This window comes from Athene cunicularia, assembly GCF_003259725.1.
Source record: "Athene cunicularia isolate RWA chromosome 18 unlocalized genomic scaffold, athCun1 chr18_part1, whole genome shotgun sequence".
NCBI lineage: Eukaryota > Metazoa > Chordata > Aves > Strigiformes > Strigidae > Athene > Athene cunicularia.
Window position 1 is genome coordinate 5,143,473 of NW_020799123.1, and position 27,388 is coordinate 5,170,860.

The 27,388-nt window shown below is 51.1% G+C and overlaps 1 protein-coding gene across 2 annotated transcripts in view; it reads right to left on the minus strand.

Moving 5' to 3' along the window:
• The window catches only part of MGAT5B (alpha-1,6-mannosylglycoprotein 6-beta-N-acetylglucosaminyltransferase B), a 69,421-nt gene that overhangs the window by 19,299 nt on the left and 22,734 nt on the right, over positions 1-27,388 (minus strand). For both annotated transcript variants that reach the window (XM_026861037.1, XM_026861036.1), the window contains exons 3-8: positions 24,394-24,538; positions 12,812-12,924; positions 11,363-11,436; positions 9,687-9,857; positions 8,670-8,834; positions 7,843-8,012 (exon numbers count right to left, since the gene is read on the minus strand). In XM_026861037.1, coding sequence (XP_026716838.1) covers positions 7,843-8,012; positions 8,670-8,834; positions 9,687-9,857; positions 11,363-11,436; positions 12,812-12,924; positions 24,394-24,538 — 838 coding nt within the window. The remainder of the gene's footprint in view (positions 1-7,842; positions 8,013-8,669; positions 8,835-9,686; positions 9,858-11,362; positions 11,437-12,811; positions 12,925-24,393; positions 24,539-27,388) is intronic.

Consider the following 27,388-nt stretch of genomic DNA (forward strand, 5'->3'; position numbering starts at 1 on the left):
CAGGTCTGGCTCCCCCACTCCCCCTCATCACTGCGACCTGCCAGACATCCCCTCTCTGGGTGCTCAGGACTTGCCACGTCCATTTATACTCCCAGCGCCAAGGCTGCAAGGCAGGAATAGATCTAAAAGCAGGACCAGTGTCTTTGGAACAGAGCATCTCTCTCACTTACCCCCCGTATCCCTCCTAAACACTTTATAACCACAGATCTTAATATTCCAATCATCCAAATCCAGGCTGCACCTCTGAGGTGGGGTGGATATTTTTTTTTTTCATTCTTCCTTATTTAAACATTCTTTATTCAAGCTTTCATCATTTGCCAGTTAAGTCAACTAATTTTCTACTAAACCCAATTTCACTCATGGTTGGAGTGAGATTTCCCCGATTTTTCCTCGTGCCATGTACTATTAATGGTGCTTGAAATTACGCAAATAAAATTGATGAGTGCAAATGCCTCCTTCTCAGCCAGCACAGCCAAGAGATTTGTTTTTGAAAACCACTTGATCCCAGCCCTGGGAGAAACCTCCCCTCCCAGACCAGCCAAGGATGACGACCAGCTCACGTCTGATTCAGCACCTATGGGGCACCAGCAGGTGACCCAATGGCTTGTCCATCCCAACACCCAGGATTAGCACATCCGCCCAGCCCTCACCCCTCTTCGGAAGAGAGCAGTCGAAGCGGCTTCAATCCAAGCGGATGCAAGCGCAGAGCTCGCCCCTCCACCAGCTGCCTACACCAGCTGTGCCTACTCCAGAATAAACCTACAGCAGCCTCTCGTCCTGCTATTTTCCCCTTATAGGTACTTTAATCAACCAGGGGACGCATTCCCTTCCCGAGTGCGGTGCAGGCTCTCTGAAATCAGATGACTGCAGGGTTATCTTTACATCCCATTGACCTATTTTCAAATTAACCCAATGTTTCCTTCCATGTTATCACTCCTGGGGCTGAAAAGTCCAGCACTAAATGGATCTCATGGGCATCTGCTGGCAGGCTGGGCCAATATCCTATATTACATTTAATTGCATCTTCTCTGCCCGCTTCTGCTGTCATCAGCAAGGTGGACTGCAGCAGGGGAAATGGAGGAGGGCTTCTGTCCTTTCTGCTCCCTCACCTTCTCCTTGTCTACAAGAGCTCAGCAAGCACAGGGCCCTTATCAGGGGAAGGAAAAGTGCTGGTGCCAAGACCGAGCAGCTCCCAGGGGTCTGGGACAAGACACGAGCAATTTAAAGTGCAAATCAGAGCCCACGAGATGAACGCCCCAATGCCTGGGCTCTGCTCCCAGCTCTTCTTCCTGCTAGAAGGGACACGATGACCTCAAAAGCAAGGGTTTTTGAGCAATTACAGTATGCTTTTTAAACCACCTGCAACAGATTTACTTTTGCAAGGTGCATTTGGACTGTTTCTCTGGCCCATCATCGATCCTGTGTGACACAGACCTACCCATCTGCGGGGTGAGGTTCAGCAATCAATTTATTTATTTCTGAGGTTCAACATAAGCCTGTTTTCCCATCACGGCAGGACGCAGCACATGCTGGAAATCTTTGCAGCACATCCCCAGAAGACAGCTGATGCTGAGACTTTGCTGCTCATCTGAGCAGCAGCAGGTCCCGGCAGGGCTCCACCAGGAGATCCCCTCTGCCGGGAGTTCCCAGGAAGACATTTTTTCCAGGCTGCAAAGATAAGCCATGAGGAGTTAAGATTGTGGGTTGCATTGCATCTTATAATGGGATTGAAAGCCCCCAGAAACAGTCCTGTGGGGCTGGAGGCTGGGTTTGATGCAGGGCTCCCAACTGCACCATCTCTGGGTGCACTGAAAGTTCCATCCTCCCCAACCTTGCCAACCCAAAGGGCTCTGGGCTCCCACAGGGACAATCAACCCTCCCCGCACACCAGGCATAATGTCCTCTCACCTACATAAATTACCTAGCAATTAATAAGGTTATGATAACCTGTATGTGACAAAGCAGAGGTTTTTGCAGTGGCAAAGAAGCCAACAAGCGAGTCGTCATTTGGCTACAAAATAAACATATTTCAGGAAGGAGTGTAATTTAACAGCTTGATAATTCCTGCAAATTTATGCAACTTCCTCTCCTACAAAATAAAGCCCTCAAAGATGGAAGAAATCCCTTTCCATTGCTCCTCACCATGGCAGGGCAGCTCATCCCCACTCCTTGTATAGCTGCTGCCAGCAAAGCTCTAAGCCACCTCCTCAGAGGTGCTGGGAAGCTGTTGTAATTAAAGGGAGAGGGTTTTGCAGTCTTGTTTTGATGTACCTGGCTTTTAATTGTGGCGATACATGACTGGGTAAAGAGGGGATGAGGAACAGGGAAAGCAATGGGATCCACCATCCTCTGGCAAGAGCCGCCCTCCCAGCTGGGCATTGTCAGACCCTGGAGATGCACAGGAGGGTGCCAGAGCAAACAGCTCTTTCTGGTCAGAAATTCAGCAAATAACGAAGAAATTTCCCAGGAAAGGGAAATAAATACTTGGGCTCTTCCAGGGAGCAGAAGCTGAGCACTCAGGCTGTCCCCTGCTGTCCCAACTGCCCCAGCAGCTCAAAATGAAGGGACAGTTTTAGTCAAATCTTCATGGGTCTATCATCTACATCTCATTTAAAGTGAAGCTGATTTCTATCACTAACGTCCCAGACCCCTGCCTAACCCATCACCTAAGATATGTCTGTTGGACACATGTCCCGATTAAACTACAGACTGGAGAATCCAAGTGGTGCATCCAGCATTTGTGTAACCTCTTGGTTCAGATTTCATCATCTCTCTCTTTGCGAGGGATTGCAGCAGTCAAGCTTCCACAATCACAGGCACCATCTTCAGCTCCCACCAAGACCTGTAACCAAACATCCAGCCTTTCTGGAGCCTAAAACATCCCAAACACAACAGTGTCCCAGCAGGAACATGAGAGCCTGGCCAGAAAGGAACCCAGTAGCCCTAACAGCTTACAGAAGCACTCACTCTCAAGTAATGGGAATATCTGATGCGACATGCAAGGCTGAGATTTCCTCCCCCCCATCATGGAGCTGTAAGTCCCATAGCCACACCACAAAGTTCCATCAGGACCACCAACAATGGGTTTCCACAAGCAATTCCTGGCTCGCTGGCACAATGGCAGGACTGTATTTGCCAACTGGCAAGAGAAGGTGAAGCCTGGAGCCTGGGCATTGCACAGGTCTTCGTGTGAACAGATGCAAGACATAAAGATAGCTTTTATCCGCCAGAAAATAATTAGAAATGCCTTCATCTGGGCATCGTGTTTCCATTTGAACAGCCTTTTTGCAGCCTGAATACACCTTGGTGGCTGTGGAAAGCACAGGAAAATAGCTGCTACAATTATGTGCCAGGCAATGAGAGGAGATCGACAGCAGCAGGAGCTGAACCTCATCCTGCCATGGTGCTGGCTCTGCCCTCGTGCTGGTCCTGCTGTAGTCCATCCACGCCGCGCCAGCACACAGAGAGTGGTTCGTCACCCAAACCACATGCTGGCCACAGCTACTGCTTGGCAGAGAAAGGGCTGCCAGCATGGGATACAAGCACATGCTTAATAAATTAAGTGCCTTGCTACGGCCAGTATTAGGAGACCAGGACTTGACACCAGAGCAATTAAGCTCCAAGAACACTTTGTAAAGCTCTGACCCCACGAGACATCAAATCCTGTTTTCTTCGACTTTCTGTCCTGCCTTATGAGCAGTTAATTTCAAGGGGACCATTGCAAAAGCACCTTTCAGCATCGCTGAGATCAATACTCCCCGTGATTCCAGCAGCTCACAGCACGGCACCCCCGTCTCCCCGAGCCTCTCCCTTAGCCCCGTAAAAGCAGCTGGAGATGCCGACATGACCATCCCCATGTCCTGAGGACAGGGGTAGGAGCTGGAGGTCCCAGCAGTGCCCGTTGTGCTCCTTCTCTTGGGGAGAAAGGACAAGCACATCCCTCCCTGCCTGCCCCTGGGCACGGGTGCTCCGGAGGAAGAAGCTCGGCTGACTGCAGCTTTTGCACCGGTGCAGCCATCACTTCGAAGTGCTGCTTGTAATTTTCCAACATCTACTTCTGAGCTGCCTCATTAACAACCCAGCTCAGGTCTTTCAGGCACTTCCCACTCCTCCCCTACCAAGCAACACACACATGCATACCAGCCTTGATTCTCACTTCCCTGAAAGCACATTTTGGTTACTAAAGCAGTACAAGGGGTCTTCAGCAGGAATAAAGTGTTTGCATTCAGATTTAGGATGTTTCTTTCTTCCCTGCTTCAAGACAGGGCTCAAAATGCTGCCAGCTCCCTCCACTGCCCCTAAGCACAAACCTCAGACGGAAGACGAGTCCTGACTCCCTGCTCCAGCTCGACACTTTGCTTTCCTCCCAGGCAGCTGCACAGGCCTGGCGATGCTCTGTACCAGCCACGAGATAATCCCATGTCTCAGCCCTTGCCCGTCAAGACTCATCAGAAGCAGCTCACAAATTCACCAGGAAATGCAAAAGTGGACAAACATGTGCACTTAGTTGAACTACAGGAGAAAAATTAGCCTCTGGTAGGACACAGCAGTGGAATTTACAGGTCTTAAAGGAAAAAGATAAGTGGGAAAAAGATAAACCAGCCCTGGAAAACCAGGACTGAGCTCAGCAGCTTCGATCTCAGACCTCACAGGGGCATTTGGACAGTGCCCAGCAGAACACTGGAGCCAACCTGCAGGTTCCCAGAGCTCCCTGGCTTCACTCCAGTTTAGCACTGGTCCCCCAGACTGGGAGAACAATTTAACACCTCTGCTATTCACCGCTTGGCATTTGCTGCTCTTCCCATTGGAGTCCCCTGGCATCAGGACATGCCCAGCATACACGGTCACACTCCCAACCTGTTTTCACCCCCAGCCCTCCATCACCATTTTTTTGGACCAGGGACTTAACTTTTCCTTCTCATTTGTCTGATCCCCAGCATTTCAGACCCGATCCTGAGCACCACTTCCAGGCACTGCTGCAATGCAATCAATATAGATGCTAATAATGAACAGCTCTCAAATAACTACTGGCTGAAGTATATGCAGGCAAACCTTCCAGTGATCCCTTGCCAATGATCAATACATGTAGAAAAATCAGCTCAGAAATTTGAAGAGACAAGAAACAAACCAGGAGAGATGTTATTCCATGCTGAATAATTTATGGGTGCCAGCCTTTGCTCTGTGAAGGCCGTGCTGGGTGGGAGCAGCTACAGCTCCGAGCCGTGAAAGGAGCAGGGGTTGCCAAAGAAAAATAAACAAGTGGACTCAATATTTCACATTGCTGGAGCAAAATATCCTCAAACCCACTCTGACACTGGTGCCTGCCCTGCTGCAAGCTCAGCAAGAGGTACCCAGGACAGGAGAGGACAAATTTAGCCTCAGTCTACAGCAGAGCAAAGCTGCTGCTCTGCTGCTTCAGAAGGTGGCACAGGGGCAGAAGGGATAAGAAATCAGAGTACTTGGGCTGACCCTTCCATGGCAACACAGCTTTAGCTTTGCTTCATCCTCACAGCCCAGCTCTAGCCCCTTGCGCATCCCCCAGCTCTCTGTGTACTAACCCCTGCCCAGAGCTGTGGCTACTGGTAAAGTCCCCTCCAGGCTTCAACGAAGAACCAAAGATTAATTATTGGCACAACTCAGGATTAATTACACGTGTTCTGCTAAGCCTCCCACTTACTTATGCTTGGTCAAAGGCTTATCTCAGCACTCCTCAGAGCCACTGCTAATGCTGTACCAGCCCAATAGCAGGGACGTCGCGGAAAGCTCTGAAAGCACAGAGCAAGATTGCTGCCACCACTCAGTCCTCCCTTGGAGGGCACCTCTGCTCCCCCTCCGACACCTGCGTTAACCCATCTCTTGATGGGCTGCAGGAGGGTCCCATGAACACTGGACTCAGTCTCCAAAGGGAGAGAGGGGACCCAGCTACAGCCCCAGGCCCTGCCTCTCTGCTCACCCCAGCCCCATCAACCTGGAGGTGGACTAATGACGCAGGTGTCCAACATTTAAAATGCCATCAAAGCCAGGCACAGGACACATGCTTGGGGAGGTGGGGACGGTTTCTATTGCTGGGACAGAGAAGTGCAAGATGTGCAGCCCCAGCCTGGCTCGCTCATGTCCATCACAGCTACAAAGGGACGAGGTGGAGCTGCCATTCCCAGGCATCCCAGGGGACATGTCCAAACCCATGTGAGAAGAGGAACTGTCATCACTACCAACAGATGTCAAAGCTCCTGCACTTCTGAGAAAGGTGAAATACTACAGGTAGTGACGACACCATCTCCAGAGTCACTTGCAGAGGGAAACAGATGCTGCAAAACCACCCCTAAGACTTGGTCAGCTCCTTCCCCTCATTAAACGACCATTGCGAGGCTCTTCATTAAAAAACACAAACAAGAGCTACACAACAACAACACAACCCTCCCAGCCATCAACTTTTTTCATCCTTGAGTACACAGATATTATTTAGCACGTCAATTTAGCTCAGCATGCCACGTGGAGATCGCCGTGATGCACGCCCGCCTCTTTGAGAAGCTGCTGCTTTTTGCATTAGGACCAGGATTATTTTTTTGAGTTAATTAGTTGGGAGCTAATTCCATTCGTTAATTCTGAACGCTGCAGGGGCTGGGTTGGGATTTTTTGTTGGTTGGGTTTTTTTTCAGGACTGTGGGGTTTTTTCACTCCCTTTTCAGCATGGCTCATTATGCAGTCGATGCTGGCTTAGCATCGCCCAAAGACTTGCCCAGTCCCCAAGGCAGCTTCAGGCTTTTCTCAATTTATAACCCATCCTAATTTGCATTTTCCCTGGAACTTGCCCTCTACGCAAGATGTCTCACAGGAGGCAAAGAAACCTTGTGAGGTTACAGGAGGCAGCAGCGTCCGCCTGGTAATAACAGAACTGCATCAGCAGAGAGGAACACGGCACACTGTTATCTTCACACTTCTTCCATCTAATATCGGTCTCTCTTGGAGCCCGGGTGCTGTCTAGAGACACTTTAGGGTGGCCCAGTGTAGCTGTTTGCACACTCTCACCTTGCACTGCCCCATATCCCATGGCAGAAAAAGTCCATCCCTCTTCGAAAAGTGCCCCAGCAGCAGCAAATTCCCCCACAGGTCCCCAGGCCACCAGCAGAACCTCCTGAGGAGGGACTCCTTGGTGGCTGTCACCCCCCTGTCAGGGAGGCAGCTTATTTTTCGCAGCTGCCCCAGCTGCCTGCCTCGTGGTGGAGCAGGAAGGCAGGGAGGGAGGGAGGGAAGGAAGGAAGGAAGAGAGCACAGTCACTGCTCCAACAACGCCAGCAAAGCCACAAGGGTTGAGCACAGCCCTGCATGGTGGGAAGAGCCAGCGACCTGCAGGACACCTGCATCCTGCAGCCATATGGCCACCAGCCCCGCAGAGAGCATCACTGGGGAACAGGGGGGTAAAAGGGAGCTTTTCCCACACCCAGCTCTAGGCAGGTGTCATGGGACACGGGTAATGCTCTGGGCTTACAGAAGGGAACTGATGTTGCTCAGATCCAGTGCCAGGACCAAAGGGCAGAGCCCTGCCCCAAACATCTCCACATTAGCCCCATGCAAAGCCCTGCTGCAAAGCCTTACTACAAAGTCCTTCCTGCTTTCCCGGGATGCAGAAGGGATGGGGTTGATCCTAGCCATGATGCTGGTGGTCTGCACCCACCCAGCACTTACACCAGTACAGCACCAGCTCTGAGATGCAGGCAGGGGAAAAGCCATCCCCAAGGCTTTGCAGACTTTGTGTTTTCATGCAAGACCTCCATGCAAACCCACACAGGCGTGGGGGGCAGACCCCCCCCCCGGGGGGTACCACACACCCATAGCACCCACCTCTGCAGCTCCTTCAGGGAGACCGTGACCCTCAGGCTGTGTCCCAGGAGGAAGAGGGCAGCCAGGATGTCAGCCCACTGCACCATCTCGCCCAGCGGGCCCCCCTTCAGCACCCGCGGACTGAAAACATCCCCCGACTCCTCCGTTAGGAAGCCAATATGGATCAAGATCTGGAGAGACATGGAGAGGGGTGAGCGCTGGGATGCGTGGTGCTGGGAATAAGGACAATTTGGGTTTTCCAGCCCAAAATGACTTATGGTCCCTGATTCCCTCCAGCTCCTTTTGCATGCTATAATTAGGGAAATCAGTCAGGTGTAAAGAGAAGTGATCTACATCCAATTAGCAAAGACCCAATAGTCAGAGATTACCATCTCCCATCAACTGGCACTCTGTATCTCGGGACCAGGCTCATGTTCCTGGTGTACATCACAGTCTGTCTCGGGCTGGAGCCAGATCTCCCAGCACACGGACTGAAGGGCATGGCACCACAAAAACACCAAACAGGAGGACCAGCAACCTTGGCACCTCTGCAGAGGAGATATGCCAGACTCCCCACCCGCTGCTAATGGCTGTCCACTGGCTGGACGCTGTCTCCCACCCACTAGGATCCATCTCCAAAATTCACCCCATTAGTTTAGCAACACCAGTCCTATGACAACCCAAATGTGTGCAGAGTTGTGCCCATGTACCACAGACCAATCCTGCAGACCCACATGCTTCCATAAATGAACTTTCCTCCCAGCTCGCTCACATTCCAGCTGTCCCTGTGTTCCCAAGGGATATTTTCCCATCTCCCCTCCATGTCCCCCCATGTAATTTGTTCATACGTGTTTCTGATCCCTTTGCTGGCCCTTCAGCTTCTGTTCGAGCCGCCGAGCCGCCAGCAGCCACTGCTGGGCCAAGTGCCGGATCCTCTTCTTCATGAAGCTGAGGGACTCCTTGCCCGTGCCGATCAGCTCCAGGAGATGAGCCAGGTCACTCCGGAAAGCTGCCTAGGAAAGGAGCACGCTCTGCACTTTGAGTGTAGGGGAAGCAGTTGTGAGAGGAGCCCCTGGGCTGCCACGGGGGCTGGCAGAGGTTTGCCCATCACAGCTGAGGTGCTGCGGGTCCCTCCTGGATGGACAGCTTCCCCAGGGGCAGCCAGACCTGACACCAGAGCTCTTCCACTTAACGCACCGAATCCCAGGGGCCGTGTTTCACCCAGAGCATCTTGTGACATCCCAAATTCCTCAGTACAGAAAAGCCATGGACCTGCTGGAGTGTGTCCAGAGGAGGCCACAAAAATGATCAGAGGGCTGGAGCACCTCTGCTATGAGGAGAGGCTGAGAAAGTTGGGCTTGTTCAGCCTGGAGAAGAGAAGGCTCCAGGGAGACCTTAGAGCGGCCTCCCAGGACTTAAAGGGGGCTACGGGAAAGCTGGGGGGGGACTCTCTATCAGGGGGTGTAGAGATAGGACAAGGCGTAATGGTTTTAAATTAAAAGAGGGTAGATTCAGACTAGATGTAAGGAAGAAATTTTTTATGAGGAGGGTGGCAAGACATGGGCACAAGTTGCCCAGAGAGGCAGTAGATGCCCCAATCCTGGAAACATTCAAGGCCAGGTTGGACGGGGCTCTGAGCAACCTGGTCCAGCTGGGGATGTCCCTGCTCATGGCAGAAGGGCTGGACTAGACCTTTCAAGGTCCCTTGCAAGCCAAAGTATTCTGTGATTCTATGAAAACCCACATGAGGCATCATGGCCTGCTGACACTGCTGGCTCTGGGAACATTTATTTCCAGCAGCCTTGAAGCCATCATCTGCCCCCAAGCCCCTGGGACCGGTAGGACACAAGTTGCCCCCACCTTACCTGCACCCGGGGCAGCGGCGGGGGGGAAGGCAAAGCCGCTGTCCGGTTTCGCCACGGCAGGGGAGGGCAGAACCACTCGACTTCACTGAGGTAGATGAGGAATGAGCACTCGGTGCCATCCACGCCAAAAAACGCATAGCAGGGGTCGGAGGTCCACCTGGCCCTCATCCACTGCAAGGGGACAAAGAAACATGTGGGGCTCATCCTCCAGCCAGGAGGGGATGAGGCAGCCCTGAGAGCTGCCCTGTTATGGGCAACCTCTATTCTTCATCACCTTTCTCTAGCTGGGAGCTGGAAATGAAGGGCAGAGGGTGGATAAAAGGCTGCAAACCAGCAGGCACCCAGCACCCTTCCCGTGGTGCTGGGTTTGCCCATCCGGTGCCTCCAGGGCACACAGGCAGAGGAGCAGTGCAACAACCCCAGAGGAGGCTTTGCTGGGGGCTCCCTGGGTTTCTAGCACTGGTTCCAGCACTGTCATGTGTCTCCCCCAGGGGCGCAGCCGTTAATCCCTAGGAAATGACACACTACAGGGTTTTCTTCTCCTTATCTTTGCTGGGGAGTGAGATGAGCTGCTGATCTCATTGCTCTGGGCACAGCAGGGCAAGGAGACAGATCCACCAGCAGTCCCCAGGGATGATTTCACCTGAAGGAGAATAACCAACAAGCAGAACAGCGATTTATCATCCCCCACAACGGCTCTTGCCAGCCTCTTCCTAATTCAACTACAAAACCAAATCTACTCAGGAGACAGGTCGCTGCACCCAGTATGTAGAATGCAGCAATCACCTGGACAGGAGATCGAATTACAGCCTTCCACAATTAAATTACATTCCGAATTTACTCAAATCATGGAAGGAAAAGATGTCTAGCACCAGGGGAAGAGGAAAATACAATCCCCCAGTATCATTTTAATATATGCTTCAACATCTTTTCAGGGAGATTCAGCCCTGCAGAAGCCTGAGCTTGAAGCAGGAGGTTAGGAAGGGAAGAGAGAGATGCTTTTAATTAGTTCCTGTAAATATGCTCTCTGACAAAGCAATCACGCTCCAGGTCAAATGCCAGGCTGCATTCAGGTCTAAAGAGCAGGTTGGGTCAGGCAGGACATCCTAAATGAGATGGAGGTCCTGGACACCTTAACGAGATACTCTTCTGTGCAGCACTGAGAGTACTCCCCAGACGCTACCTAACACTCCAGATATTTAAAGACAATGTGACAGTGCTTTTTTCTCACCACACTTCTGTCATTAAACACAGAAACTCCAGGCAGGGAGGACTGCAGGCAGAGGTGGTCTCACAGAGCTGATTCTGCTGCTGCCTGCACAACTCTGGGTACCATGGTTTCAGTGCTTTGTATGACTAAAACTGAAGATATATGCCTTATTGTTGGGGAAAACAGCTACATTCGTATAGCAAAGGCTCCCAGAGGATCTTGGACACCTCTCTGGTGTTTTCTCCTAGCAGCACAGCTGTGCTTTGCTTTCCACATCTTTGGCTCTGTTCCTTCTTCTGCAATGGGCTGCACCTTTCCCATTTTAAAGGAAACAGTTTTATTCTGGAAAGAATCCCCCTCCTCACTGCCCTTCCCAGTTTAACCCTTTGGGTCATTGCTTTGTGCCCTTCCCAGCAGCTTCCACCCCAGGTCAAGACCCTCCCCCAGCCAGGGAACCCCAACTCACCTCCACTTTCCCAGCGCAATCAGGGAACTTGGGGTCCCTGGGCACCTCGCACTGGTCCCTCCTGCCTTCCACCACTGCAGAAAGATAATTTGGGCACAGGGAGAGTCAGGACACGTCAGCAGAGCAGCTAGAAACACTGGGATGGGATGGGATGGGATGGGATGAGATGAGATGGGATGGGACTGCCAGCCCCCAAACACATTCATCTGCACCACAGATGGGCCAGCAGACAGCCCCATCTCACCTGATGGAGCAGGACACCAAGATGTGAAGCACCTTTCCTAAGGTCACAGAGGAAACAGGAAACCCCCCAGCCCTGCTTCAATGCCAAGACCGTGTTCCCCTTTCATAAATCTCAGCAGATCTCTTTATAGCACCTCCCTGCTGCTCTCAGCCTGGTCTAGACCCCAGGTCCCACCTATCCACGCTCCTGTTAATCATCTGTAAGCAGGCTGCAGTATCTAAGGAAGCACTTGACAGCCTTTATGCCATAAACTTGCAATAAAAATTGTCCTGCTGAGCTGCTGAGAGAAAACTCAGCCCCCTGGGGTCAGCCCCTGAATAGGGCACAGAAGTGGCTAAAAAGGTAATAGGATCTTTTCTTCCTCTGTGGTTAGATTAATAAAAGACACCACCTGTCCTATAAGCCCTCCTTTCCATATAACTGAAAAAGCACGAGGTGGAAGAGGTGAAGGAAGCATCTTCTACTTGATGATGGCAGCCCAAACCCCAGGAAGCATGCAGCTGTGTAGAGAAACATCTGGAGTGCCCGGCTGCCCACCCAGCACTGCTGAAGTGGGATGGGAATATCTCTCCTGGCGCTGGATCCCAGCCTCTGGGCTTTGGATCCAAACTGACACATTTTTCTATCTAGGTGTTTGTGCTGGCACTACTCTTCATCTTTAATCTTCATTTAATTCTGTGGTATTTATTTCTGACAGCAATTCAGATTTGTCACCATTACTCCCTCTTTCAGGCATGAGTTCCCCAGGTCTTGCTCCTCTACAGATTGATCTCCCTGTCTCACAAGTCCTCCTGGGCCAAGTGAGACAACGCTTTCAGGAGAACATCACTGCTGTCAGAGACCATGGAGAGTGGTTTCCTATGCAGCCTCCTTTTTCAGCCTTCCTGGCTGTAAATAGCAAGGTGAGAGTCCTGGAAACCTCTAAGAAGGCTCCGACCACACTCAGGACCTCCCCTCCCTCAAAGAGATGGTGTGACCATGTCCTGCATCTGCACAGAGCTGGACACGAGCAGCACTAGGAGGTCTGCCGAAGAGCTTCGGTGCCCTACTTACTCCTGCAGAAGGATGTGTTGGGTAACCTCATATCGGCATCCATTCCCCTGCTTTTTCAACAAATTTTTCATGGTAGGTTTGGCTGGATCTTCCTACTGAAACTGCATAACACGTAGGAGGTCTGGAGCATGGGGACCCCTGGGGACACTCACCTTTCCCGTTCAGGAGGCTGTTCCGGAGAATCTGATCTACTTTTATTGCAATGTCTGAGACATTTTGAGCTATAGCTTGGATCCTCTCCATCAACCCAGCTGCTGGCTGGAATCTGGGGGAAAAAAAAAAAAAAAGACCTTGAAAACTTGATGTCATCCAGTGGTGACACCCAGGGGTGCTGACAGCAAACCTGCTACCCTGGAAGCTGCCAGCAGGTTGAACTTAGCAACTTGGGAATGCCTGGTCCAGCATGTACTGGGCAAAGAGGTCACTGTCTTCCAAGAGGTTTGATTAAAAACATATGGAAGTCAGTATTTTGCCATTTTTTCACAGCGTGCTGATAAACACGGATACATCTGTGCATTCTACACAGGGAAAAATTAAATAGGCCGGAAAAAATTGTTTCTCTTATTTCAGATGTGTAATGTTTGAAAATCATCTGCTGCAATTATTGCCCTTGTGGTGCATGTAGGAAGCTGTGCTGGGAAAAAAAAAAAAAAAAAGTTAGAAAAATACCCAAAAATACAGAGAAAGGAAAGCAAAACCAGAGGAGGGCTGAGGAAGCTTGTGGGCCTGGAGCAGACTGCAGATGGATGCAAAACACACGACATGTGGAAGGCCTGAGCCAGCCCACCCACCAAAGATCTAGGTGAGCGGAGTTCCAGGTCCCGTAGCGAGGGTCGTGTGGGACAGGGTGCCAGGGCGAACTTGAGCTGGCTATCTCAGGCTTGAGCTGGGTATCACAGTCCCAGCAAAACCTGCAGGCACCTTCCCACCAAGGCCTGAGATCAGATTCCACCAGTCTGACTAGCTGCGTACGCTGTCTATCAAATTAAACCTCGCAATCAACACCGGCCTGGGTAAACAGCACCATTAAACTCATCTACATAACACATTGCGAGGGCGGAGCGACAGAGCACTGTAAAGAGGCCAGGTGTCAATTAAAACCTGCTGTAATATATTAAAGGGCAAGAGAACTCAATCCATCAGCAGCGGTGCCCTGCCAGGCTTGACAAGGAGCGAGCTCTCCACCTCCAACGCCTCACCTGCCATTTCCACCACAAACAACCACCACGTCTTGACGAGCGTGGTTATAGCAGTAAATAATTTCCCCTTCTGCAGCATCTGGGTCATAAGTTTTTCCTCCTGCTGCTGCCGAGATCATTATAATACAAGGAAATATCATAAGCAGTGAGCAAAACCAAAAGAGCTACACCTTGAATACTCTTGGCACAAAAAATACGTGCTGATGTCAGGTCCTTCCCAGTGAAGTTTTATGTTTGTTCTCTAGCAGATCAGTGAACCCGAAGGCTGGGATTTAAAGTACCTCTGTCCTCAAGGCTAAAAAAATCCTAGTTTTATGAACCAATACTGCTTCAGTTGTTGATTTAAAGTCCATTTGCTAGCAGCAAGCAGCCTGCATTTTTCCTTCTGGCATGGTTTATGACCATCAATATTCAGCCTGCGTACCTCCACAGGGAGCCACATATCTTAGGCTTTTAAGAAATAGTAATTAAATGCAGAGGACACCATTGCCCCCAAGTAACTTTCAACCTTTGCAGAGAATAAACCCCAGGTATCCTGCCAGCTACTGTAACTGCTGCAGCAGGGAGGTTGCTCATGAGGCCCTGGTAAAATATGGGCACAAAAATGACCTGCAATAAGCTCCACTTGTCAGCGTGGCTCCAAGGAGATAAAATGCTCCCAGTCTGAGGGCTGCACAGCTCAGCCAGCCCTGAAAGCTTGCAACCCCCCCATTTCTGCAACCCCTTTTCCACACGCAAGCAGCCATCAGACCATGCAGGTGATGCACAGGCAGTCAGTAAACACAGAACAGCTGGGATGGGCAGTTAAGGAGCAAATGTCACAAGGAAGCAGAGAATTTAGAGCCAGCAAGCCCAACCTCCTGCTCCAACAACAGGAGAGGGACCTTGGCTTGGTAGAGATGCTCCTCAGGTTTCTCTATCACTCACGGCAAGGAAAGAAGACAAGCACAGCCATGGCAACCCTGCTCCCATGCTTCAGAGCACCTAGATTAGCCCACAGTCCAACATCTTCATCCTCTCAGAAGCTAACCCAATTCCTTCTTGGGTCTGAAACCACTCCCAAACACCCAAATAATTAGGCAAACCTCAAAAGTCAACAGCAACCTCAGTTCCCACCTCCTCTCTGATGACCTCCAGACCTCAGCTCAGCCAGGGCTGAGCACTGGATGCCCACAGACATGTTCAAACAAAAATCAGGATTCCTATCCTAGATAAATGGCTTTCTTCCAGGCCCAGCCTTGCAGCCAGCCTAAGTCCTGTCAGAGCTCCAGCCACAGTGGCGGTTTCCACTGGGTGATGGATCTGGCTCAGCATCTATGCCAGCTCGCCCAGCTCTTGTAAGCTACAGCTGCTCCCCAAACACACTGATTTCAACTCGGAGCCCTTTGATGTAAAATGTATATCTGATCATCACACTCAGACAGCACTCCCAGTTCTCACAAACAAGACAGCTGCGCCACATGGGTTCTGCAAGATTTTCCCCAAAATGCAGAGGGCTACTGCAAAGTGAGGCAAAAAATGTCCACCATGGCTCTTGGCATATATTAAGAAGATGGAAAAATGGTAGAAATCATCCCTCCAAAATAAGGAGCCAGGCTCAAATCTCCCACCACTTGCATGCCCATCACCCTTACTTGTCAAACTAGTTTTCTCCAAATCCACATGAATTTGAGCAAGGGATTTCATGCCTGAAGAGCCACGCTCCCACATCGGGAGCACTGATGGGCCTCAGTGTCAGCACTAACACAGGCAGCACCCAGTCAGCTGCCTTGGTGGTTTTTATCCTGCTGGGCAACAAGACTCTCACTTGAGCAGAAAATTGCATTTAACATATTAAAGAGATGACAAGAAGGTTAAGCATAAGTTACATCACCTATCATTACTGTGATTTGTCACCTGGGCAGAGGACAAGAAAATAAGACATTTAAAGCAAAACCTCAAACGCAAAAAAGGTTTTCTGGAGCTCGTCAGAATTTGATGCCTTATACTTAGTAAGTGGAGGCACAGGAAAGGACAAGGTAAGTGATTTATTCTGCTCAGTGACAGCTAAGCAGAAGGGGAATATCCCACTGTGTGCCTCCACCCAGGCTGGGATGGCAGCACAGCCTCTGCCTGCCCAGGGGAAAGAACAACTCACTTCCAGCACTACCACTGCACAGGGAGCAGCTTTTTTTTCTTGTTGTTGCTTTTTAAATTTTTCTATAGCGACAATATAAATGCCACCAAAATGTGCTGGGGCTGTGCCAGCTATTGAAACTATAGTAAATTACTATGGGTTTTCTAGAACAAATTTTTCCCTGGGACCTTAAAACCGTTTACTACAGCAAATACAGTACTTTTACTTCTAACCATCAATATTGATTTCATCTTTATTATTTCCAGATTTATATTTCCCTGTGTTGATTAAGATTCAGATCACACTGTGCTTCGTAATGCACTGTATACAGTATTCATCTCATTTCAAAAACTGCTATTAAGATGTATCTTTCCCCACTGGCAGATCATTTGCCATATAATACAGCCGGAGGTTGAGTTTTCCTTTACTTTTTTATGCATTAATTTGGTTCCCTTCACTTTGTCTCTTGTCCCCAACCCCACAGCAGCAGCTCAGATTCAGCCTGTTTATCCCTTTACAAGGCACTGTATTTTTATTGCCTTTTATAAAAGTGGCATTATGAAAAGATGAATCTCTTTCTATTTGTGTGTTGTCTTCATAATACAAGCCCTGAACGTATTTGCTTGCTCATCCGATATTTCTTGCTATTAACTGGTGAAAGCAGGGACTTTGGGAAGACCGATACAGATGGAGAAAAGCAGATGTTCTGAAGAGAATACATCAACAAATGCAACATTCGCACAGAGCAGTTTACCAAAGAATTTCAAGTTGCTCGTTATAATGTCTGCACTACCATTTGCCTCTTTAAAGATTTTTTTGTTTGCCCAAAGACCCAAGGCAGAGCAGAAAACAGCTGGGTAGAGTGCCCAAGGTTGGTGCTGGGCTTTTGCTGCTTACACGCTCTGGGGGACACAAATCACACCGCAACATCCACGACAGCCTCAATCTCTAGGACAGGGAACTGAAATTCCAGAGGCAGCACTGATGGATAACCCTTCCCGGCAATGAGAAAAGGCTTTCCTGTCCTCCTGGCTCCTGCTGCAGCCTTTGAGGTGTTGCCTGTTAAAATAGCTGGGGTACCTCCTGAAGAAACGAATGCCTAGGGCATCTCCAGTGGGTCACCCCACGGGCTCAGGCTCCTCTCCCCATCCACCTATCCATCCCTCCACCATCCTCGTGGGACAAGCTCAGAGTTGCCCAACAGCCAGTGGGGGACAAGCTGAGGAGTCCCCAAGGGATGTGGGGAAAAGCCCTCATCCACATGCTGGATAACTAAAAAAGGTGATTTAAATCTCCAAGAAAATGGAGCAATTAAGAGCTTTGCTCCTCTGGCATAAGAGAATCCAAGTAAACTTCACTGATGCTGGAGGCAAAACTTTTTTGGAGGACCCATGTCCTTGTGCTCATCTCTGCATCCTCTCTGAGGTGGCTTGCACCCAAAAGGCTGGGAGCCAGGGCTGCCCACGGGTGAGAGAGCAAGGACACACACACAGACAAACAAGGGGGTTACCAAGTAGTTGATGTTCTCCCTAAAATTTGGGTCACAGTTCCCTGACACAGATGCTCTCAATAGGGGTGTAGCGAGAGAGGCAGCGATGGCCAGGTGGGTGCCCTGCTCATGAGGCTCAGCTGTGTGTTTTGTGTTAATTTGACTTGTAATCCTGGCTTTAATCCTCCTAACTCCAGTGCTGGAGCTATTGCCCTAAGCTTGGATAAACAACCTTGGCTTGGTTTGAGCTGGTGGCCCATGCCGGGGTGAGGCAGCACCCAGAGTGCTGTGAGGGGGAGCACAGGGAGGGTCCCGTGCCCTGCTCCTCTTGGGAAAGGCTCAGACTCCCAGGGAGCAGAGTGGAAGCGTGAAGCCCTGGTTGCTACCAGCTTGGCAGAAATCTATAGCAACATTCAGGGGAAAAAAAGTGCTGGGGCTGAGGCACTGGACTTGCTGCTTTGCTATTGCCAGTACAGACTCTGCCAGGTCGTTCAGCTCCCCGGTGCCTTTCCTGACATCAAACAAGGACAGGGATGCTGCACCCGGCTTTGCAACCTCCCCGAGAGCCACGTTCAAGAAGGCCCATACCACTGATAAGTGGGCTTATTCTTCACAGACAGCTCCAGCCAGTAAGCTAGGTAAAAATTTTAAAAGAAGTAAAAATATTTTTTAAATCACAAAACAGCATATGCTTCCAATATAATTTCTGGTATCTCCATATACCACAATCTTTTCTATTACACCTCAGGGCTGAGATAAACAGCTCTGTCTCCTCTCCATGAACACCTGAATAAAGACCTGAGTTTGCTCTGGCTGTGTTTGTGTTTGCTGGGAATTTACCCTGGGCAAACATCCCAGAGAATGTTTTTTGGGGTGGGAAGGTTCCTTGGAAACTCATCCGAAGCAAGTATCGGATGATGCATGGGCAGAGCCTTCCCTGAACTCCTCCAACTCCAAGTTACATAATAAATCATGTAACAAATACCGGAGCATTTTACTCACTAAAGTACTTCTATTTATTTTAATTTCAGTTTACTGTGAGTGACGTTTCTCACACAAATGCATTTAGAGGACCAGACCCTGAGCTAACCCAAAGCCCATGAGCTGCACATCACAGGGGAGGATGCTGCCATTTTAATGAGCTGGCAATAAATTTAATGAAAAAAAATTATGAAAACCAGCTTTCCAGTCAAAGCCAGTATCTCACCAGCACAGGGAGAACTTGCCAGCAAACTATAACCAAGATCGTTAATTAAAATATTTTATGAATGCTATAAAGTGCTCTGAGCTCCTTTCCAAGCAGAACACAAAACCGAAGCCACAAGCCCAAACCTTCGCTTTTCTCCTGACTCCCATAGCAGACCTGAGCTGAGCCACACACCCAGCAGCAGCGGGTTTTATTTATGTGAACACGAAGGGTGATGGACAGAAGGGTTATAGGATCAGTCGCTTTGATGTATGTTAATCTTCACTTGATTGGGGCATAAATCAGACACATTTGTCTACGTGCCTGAGTAGCCTGATGCATGCTGCAAGAAACCACCTTTGGTGAGCTGTGAAGACATTGCCAGCCTTGGCAGTCCTAAGAGGGACCTACCCAAAAGTTAGACCAAAAATATACCATTTTGATCACAAACCCTGGGGATGGGATTGCCTGGCTGAGATGCTCTCCCAAGCCTGTGCTTTTCTACAGCCCTCAGCCTCACATTTGCTTTGCCAGCTGGGTGTTTTGTGGGCATGCACTGCTTCATCTTGGAAGGGTTATTTTGGCAGGCTGTTTTTCCACCATCGGCACTGCAGCATCCTCAGACAGCCCCCCCCTTCCCTCTCGCCCACGCCCCGCAGCTGCAAAGCCCCCAGGCTCATCCCTTCGGAGGGAGATGCTTGCTCCCAGCTACCCCAAAATGAACGACACCCGATGGACAGTTAATGGGAGCTGATTTTCCTCGTAGGATTAATCAGACACACAGCCAGGGCAAAGGCACGCTGGTGTCACGCTTCTCCCCATCCCACATCACCAGGCCCCCCAGCACTGCCCCAAAGCCCTGGGCTCCGCTCACCCTGGGGGACTGGGTGCCGAGGACTTCCCCGTGCAAGCTGCCTGAGTCAACACATCCAACCACAGCACTTTGACTCCATGTGTTAGTGAATCAAAAAGCCTCATTTGCAAAGCCCTGCAATAAAGCAGCCCCCAGCGTATCAATGCTTTGAGATGGAAAGGCACAAAATAAACAGAAAGCAAAGCCTATCGCAGAATTAGGTTCAGCAAACTGAGCTGGAGGTGCTGGGGGAGGTAAAAGCCTGGGAGCAGGAGGGGAGGGTGTGAGTGACCTGGGCACACATGGGCACCGATACCCCCACCGCGCTGGCAATGCCCATCACCCTCCGGCCGTGGGTGATGGCACCCACAATGGGATCTCCCAACAAGCCCAGAGCCCCTCAGGCAAGGTGGGGGCACATGGATGGACCCTGGTCCCCTGCTCTGCCTTACAGAGATGTCCTGCATTTTATCTCAGCTGCCCAGGCATAAATTTCCCCATGCATCTCCTCCCCTGACCCTGATGGGGACCCCACACTTGAGGGTTTCTCAGTGATCCCCTGCATTGTGCCCATTCCCTCCACACTAACACTGAAAGCATCCAGGACCAGGCTGGAGACTGGCAAGAAACAACTTGCAGCCTCTGCCAGGATGAAATGGACTGCAAAACCTGTGAGGAAGGAGAGTGCCAGGGAGGAAGGCTCCCGCAGCGCTGGCTGCTGGGCTCTCCTGCCAGCTGCACCCCTGATGCAGCTCCCGTGGCTGAGCTCTACTTGGCAAAACAACCACCCAGCAAAGCTGGGCTGGATCACAGAACAGGCCTTACCTTCCCTGTGGGCTGCTTCGGGGCTCTGCCCCCTCTGGACACCTTTCACAAACGTAGCACCAGCCTCACCTGGCAGACACCCTTGCTGAGCCCTTCAGTGTGCCGAGGAGATGGGGAGACGATGCACAGAGCCCACTCTGGGCTCACCTGGATAGCAGGGGACAGTGGCATCCGGCAGCAATTTCACTAAAGCCAGCTTATCAACTGCAACAATTCAGGAATTAATAGAACCAGGCTGGCAGGATGAAGAACATCACCCATTTAGTGTCATATTGTAAGATTTTTAATTACTGGGGGAATATGGAGTCATGTAATGATTACAAGAACAAATACTTAAAGTGTGTGGAAATTAACTGAGCCTTGGCAGTAATTAAGCTTGAAGATTAATCAGTCATTAGCAAATAACACCCTTTGCAGGCTAACTACTATGCGGGAAAGAGGGATGACCAGGGCTGCCAGCACTGCAGACCCCAGCCTTCCCCTCTGCCACCTCCCTGCAGGCACGGTGTAAGCCAAAACGGGGTGGGCAGGGGCAGCCCCGCTCCTGGAAAAGGGCTTCTCTGAGCCCCAGCACTTTCAGGTTATGGTGCCAGCTTGGGTCAGCCACTTCAGACCCCCTCCCTCCCCAGTGAGTTCCAGCAGGGGACCAATACTTCCACAGCAAACTAATATTTCCCTTGCCCAGTAAATAGCTCTCCAGGAGGCGTCCATAAGTACCTCTAATTTCCTTCCCCTCTGATGATTTACGAGGGTTGCATTCAATTAACAGCAGTATTGATTTTTCTGCAGCTGACTGGCAGGCTGCTCGCCCTCGTTAGGGAACCCATCGCTTACCTTCCCCGCACAGGCGGGGTGCAGGCGGCGGGGAGCCCGGGGAGTGCTGGAGGAGGGATCCAGCAATGCCCAGGGGCACAGCAGGCTGGTTCACGGGTACAGCCTATGTCCCCCTACCCCAGCAGGACACCCCACAAAACCCCTGGGCAGCTCTTCTAAGGAGGATGCTGGACATTTGAGTCTTCCAAGAGTTTTACCCAAAGCACTGCAAGATGCTGGTGGGCTACACAGAGAGGCACCTATAGAGTATTCAATCTGACGGGACCTATGGAGCGAGAAAGATCTTGGAGTAACTTTCAGCCACATAAAGCTGACTGCCCTGGCAGCTGGGAGGCTTTCCAAGGCAGGTCATCAATTATACCCTGTATATTTAAATTCCTCCTTGCACTTTCCAGGGGTAAAAGCCACCCCTGCCCTCCACTGGAGCAGTGCTGGAGGGGGACAGTGCTCACAGGCTATTCCGTAAAGCCCACTGAAGCCTTTGCCTCCTTCCTCTTCACTGGGGCTCTGCAAAGCCAAGCCCTCCCAATTTCATCGGAGATCCAGCATTAAGCAGGAGGATGCTTTGTAAAAACAAGAATTAATCCACTTTTGCACAGGTGGAATTGCAAAGCCTGCGCTCGGGGCTGTGCTGAGCAGGGAAGGAGACGAAGGCGGCCTCCATGCTAACCAGAGCAGCTTTAAAGAATAAAAACCCTTTGAAATTAGCACCCTTTAATTGTATGATCTTTCACTGACAGCTCCAAGTCAGTCACTGGTGATCAAAGCAACAGAGACAGGGAGGGAAGGTGAAAACAAGCCCTTGGTAGAGACCCAGGGTCCTAATAACAAATAGCACCAGGGTGTCTCCATGGCCACGGGGTTGATCTGGGCTCAGGAGACACCACTTGGTCCCAGAGCAGTTGGTGGTCCCTGCTCCCTCTTGGCACAGGGGGTCCCCAGGGGCTGCAGCTGGTTACCCCCAAAGGGATGGGGACCACAGCACCCCCACTCCGCAGGGTCTCAGCCAGGTCTCGCACCAGCTGCTATTTGATTCCCCCAGGATGCTCCACGCAGCCCTGGAGAGCATCCATCAGAGCAGCGGATCAGCCCGGCACCAGGCCCTGCTCAGAGCAGGGTGTATTGGCTCTGCACCCTTCCAGCTGCCTCGCACACCCCGCAAAGGAGGGCAGGGACCTGGACAAGCCAAGAAAGGGCACCACGGATGAGGGAGCACACGTGGCAGCAGAGATGGAGCTGCTCAAACTCGCTGAGACCCAGCACTGCTGGAACACTGCCAACACGTCTCCTCTGACCCCAGACCTCAGCCAGACCCAGGGGCTGCAGGGCAAGTGGGGAGCACTTGGGAAACGCTTCACAAGCATTTGCAAATGCTGCCAGTGATTCAGAGCAAAAATCCACCCACAAGAAACGTTCTCACAGTGGTTGCTTCATGTGCTCTGCCCCATGACCCAAACCTGATCTTTGGAGGCCGGGTGAGAGCAAGATGACACAGATCAGTTTTGATGCAAGATCAAGTGAAGAGACTCAAATGCATGTAAGGGGTAATTTATATGGAGCAAAAGGTGACAAACTAGCTGTCCCGATTTTCTATTCCTGAAAATGAAGACATCTGTAATTTCAAGCACTCAAACCCATCTCAGTGCACACACAAAACCCGAGGTTGTTTTGATGTGCTGGGCCCGTAAGCTCCCAAGCTCCCTGGCGTCTCCAAGCAGTGGCCCCAGAGTCACCAGCTACATGGCAGATCAGGAATGCCAGATCCCCACCTGCAGCGATTGCTGCCAGTTCACATAAATGCTTTTAAGTTTATCTCTTGGCTGCTGGTGTACAGAAATTATCATCACATAAAATTACTGCTTCTTTTAACACAAGATTGTCCAAGAAATTCATCAAATGTGAGCAAGCACCTTCCAGTTGCTGGCTGTAGTAGTCCTGTCCATTCCTGTCCAGGATTACTGTTGTCCTCCTTCTATGTTTGGGTACCAGCCAGTCTCGTAACAACAAAATTCCCAGCACTTGCCATTACCAAGGTAAATTACATTTTTCAGTGGTTGAAATTATGTTACTTAAAAGGCAAGACCATGCACTCCAAGGCTGCCTGTGCAGCTTTAATTCATGTGTGCACGCTGTACAGCACAGCACAGCCTTTAATTACAGGCTCACTTACTCTATTTTCCATTATAGGCACAAAAGAGACTCATAAGGAAAGCAAGGGAGAGAAATGGAAATGATGATGGAAACAGGGAGGCACAGGAACCCCCGCCAGCCACCGAGCGTGGCTGCCGCGGGAAGCAGAGGTGGGAATGCCAGGCAGGAGCCATCGGGATGCACCGCCGCTCCCGCGCCGGCTCGGGTGGCACAGAACAGGGCAGCGGTGACAGCTGCGTGTCACATCACTGCCACCCACCGCTCAGACCCCACCTGAGCAAAATCTACGCTGGCACCTTTTCTGCATTGCAAAGTTGGTCCCAAGTGCTGCCCCTCAGTTTTCTCATCCCTGTTTCTCCACATTCAAGTCGCTTTAGTTACCATTTTTGCAGGCCTTGGCTTGACAGCCAAATTAGTATTAATAGATGTTTAAAGGCTCTCAAAGCAAAGGGAAATGTCTCCTGTAAATCAGCATGTCACAGTGAGAAGGTCTGACGGCATCTCTCAAGATGCCAGTGGGACAGATGCGGTGCGTGCATCACAGGGAGCCAGGACACCAGCTCTGGGCCCAACAGTTTGCTCCTATTTCATTTTAAGCCTTGCTCAACTCCAAAGCTGAACGTGTCAGCCCTGGGTTTCAAACAGTAATCATTTTGACAGTTACCTGGGGGATACGGGCACAAAGAAACCAGAGTTCACTCCAGGATTTAGTGGCAGACGGAGCACAGACCATGAACCAGGTACTGCTCCTGCCATCAGCAAGTCCCACCTCCAGCTCCACCACAGCACGGTGGTATGAAGAGACACCCTCCCACACCGCAACACTAGCGGCTGGGACAGGTGCTACAGGTAACTTCCCAAATCATGGCAATTTTATAAATCCCAAAAGAAACAGGTTCCAGAAATGCCAAACAACAAGACTGCAAAAGATCTGCTCCAGCCCCATGCCCTGGTGGGCTCCACCATCCCCACGCAGCGGCTCAGCCTAACCCCGGAGAGCACATCGGGGGTTTTCTGCTCCTACAACCCCCCCGGCACTGCTCCAGGGGGTCTGCACAGGGCATCAGTGCGGCTGACTGACCTGTCCAGAGGGAATCGCGCTTCATCCCCTTTGTGGAAGTCAGTGCTATTCTCCAGCCTGGCCAGGATGTCCATCCTCTTCATCAGCATCTCCAGCATGTCACTCATTCGGCGCAGCACCCCTCGGGATTCCAGCGCACCCATCACTGCAGGCACACAAAGAACAAGCGAGACACGGTCATGGGCTGGGCGCTGCCGTATAGACTGAGAAAATCCCCTTCCCCATGGCTTCAGCCCCAAAGCTGCCCACGGTCTTGTGCTCCCCCACCCCACCGATGGGCCTGGTGGTTTATGGACCATCTCGGTGCCCTTTTGTCCCTGGTACCCCCCTATCTGGCTCTGCCAACAGCCAGACAGCCCCATCATCCTGCCCAAGGGTGGGTTAATCCCTGCCTGTGCCCAAATCCAGCTGGGCTGCTACAGCCCCAGGTAGCCAGCGCTTACACCAGCCCTAGATCCAGCTGCCTCACCTGCCTCTCCAGGCATAAATTCCTGGCTCGTCCACCCAGCTCAGCCTGTCCTGAGTGCTTACAGGAAACCAAGTTCATTCTCAAACACTAACCAAACAGCCTTTTATTTTGCACTTCTATTTTTCACTCTCCAAGACCCACCTAGCCCAGCATCCTGCCTTTGAGAGCAGCCTGCAGGGGATGCTTAAGGAAAACACATGGGAAACAGAGCAAATAGGTGGTCCTCCCCCAACATATCCTCCCAGCAGCACCGGATTTTCCTGTTGCAGAGAAGAATTCCTTTTCTACCCAAATCTGCTACAGGGTGGGTGCTCCAGCACTGGAAATAGCTCTGTATCAAGAGCTGCATCTCAGCACCCCCCCCTCCCACCCCCCTCCCATCAGCACCACAGCCAAACTGGGGGCTTCAGCACTCACATGCCCCCCTGGCAGGCTCTCGCCCGGTGGGCACAGTGGAAGCATCACATTACTGTGGCTGCCTGTCGCTGTCAGACACGTGGCATGTGAACACAGGGCCACAAGCCAATCCTTAACCCCTGTAAGAAGCAGACACTGGGCCAGTCAAATCTCACCAAAGGCTATCTTCCACGCTTGGCTGAGATTATCAGCAACACGTTACTTTGCCTGACGCTATCTAGCAAAATAGAAGAGAAATAGTGAACAAAAGCAATTTCTCAAAAAGAAAACAAAAAACAAACGAAAAAAAAACCATGGAGATTGAAACCGGGCTCTTCCCCAAACAATCTCTGCACTCCTATGGTGAGAAGTCACCAACTTCTGCTGGAACTGATGGGTTCAGAAGTCCTGTGCAGTCCCAGACCTTCCTGGATGGGACACAAGTCACAGCCTGTCTCATTAAAGGGCAGAAATGCTAATGAAGTCGCAGTTAAAAGATGCTATGGGGGGAAAAATGTGGAAACTTGGACCCTGGAGCTCAGTTTGTACAGGGGCCTCACCAAACACAGCTGAGCAAATAGGGCAAATACACAGCCAAGAAAAATAGAAAAGCTCTGAGTTGGGCTTAAGTCAGAAAATCCACATTAGCTATTTCCTCCCAGGACTGAGCCGACTGCGGTGACATCCTCACCACAGCTGGGCTGTGGTCACAGCTTGCAGCTTTCAGCATCCTCCATCTGCCTCCCCCAGGCAGCTTCCAGACCTGACCACCCCCTGAATGGGGATTTCTGCTCAGGATTTGATCCTGGTCCAACATCCAGGCACTAGCAGGGGGTCAGAGCTTAGACCCTGAACTCAGTCTTTGAGTGAGATGGAGACTGCATCCTCTTGCCTGTTCCTGTGCTGGCAGGTGAGTCTGGAGGTCAGGAAAAGGACCCAATACAGCACCTACAGCTCGCCAGAAGGGCTTAAACCACAACCAGCACATTTCCATGGACAGTGTGGTACCCCTGGCCCAAGCACTGGGATCCCAGATTGTTTTGGGGAGGTCAGGTCGTGCTGGTTCACTGCGAAGATGCAAGGATCATGTCTGGGAAGGCAATGGAGATGACTGAGAGCTGCTGCTGCCTTTGCCACTCAGGACTGGGCTGTTGCCCCAGCTGGTAGCCAGGCTACACTCATTTAATTATGAAGGCCTGTTTAGTGGTGCAGCTCATTTGAAATTTAAATGGCTGCTTGCAAAGCCCGGGCAGAGAAACAGCTCTGGCCCCTGATTAAAACCCAGACACACGCATGGAGCTCATCCCTGCAGAAGAGACTTTGGAAAAGCCCTTTCCTGAGGGGTTTGGGATGGCTACAGGAGCCTCTCCAGCCTTGCTAAGGGAGCCTAATCCTGCCCTGGGCAGGAGGACAAGGGAAACTGAGGCACAGAGCTACACAGGGCTCACGTTTCCAGCAGGTGAGCTCATGTCCGTGCTGGGCACCCAGGGGTGCTCAGTGCCACATTCCCAGCACCCAGGGAAAGCCCCCCAGGGATCGCCCCATGCTCAAGCATGAGCAGAAGATAGACATTTCCTGCTGCTCGGGCTCCATCCTCACCCAGGCAATCCAGGCAAGGATGTCCGCTCAGGGTCCTCACTGCAGAAGCACAGCTGACAAGACAGCCCTACTCCCAAATCTCTAAGGAGGGATGAGGATAGTCCCACTGGGGAATGAAACCATTTCCCCCCGGATCCCAGAGGAGCCAGCAGCGAGCAGAGCTACAAATCCTGGCTCCACAAGTGAGCCCCCAGCACCAGCCCGGGCCCCTCCGGCTCTCCCACTGGCTTCACCGAGATTTCCCCTCATGTCACTGCCACCATCCAATTTCACAGCTGGTTTTCAGCATTTCTAGGATGCTTTTCAACAGCAAAGCTCTGAGCTTTGCTGTCAACAATGAGAAGAGATACTCCTTCTCCAACAAAGAAATTAAAAATCACCCTAAATCCTAAGCAAAAATAGTAACAACAACAAAAAAAAATCTCAGCCTTCACCGGGCTATTTTTTTGGGCACCCTGCCAGAAAGCAGAGCTGTCGCCGGGCACATCTCCCCCCAGCCCTCCCTTGGCTCTTGGACATGAAGTCAAAGGC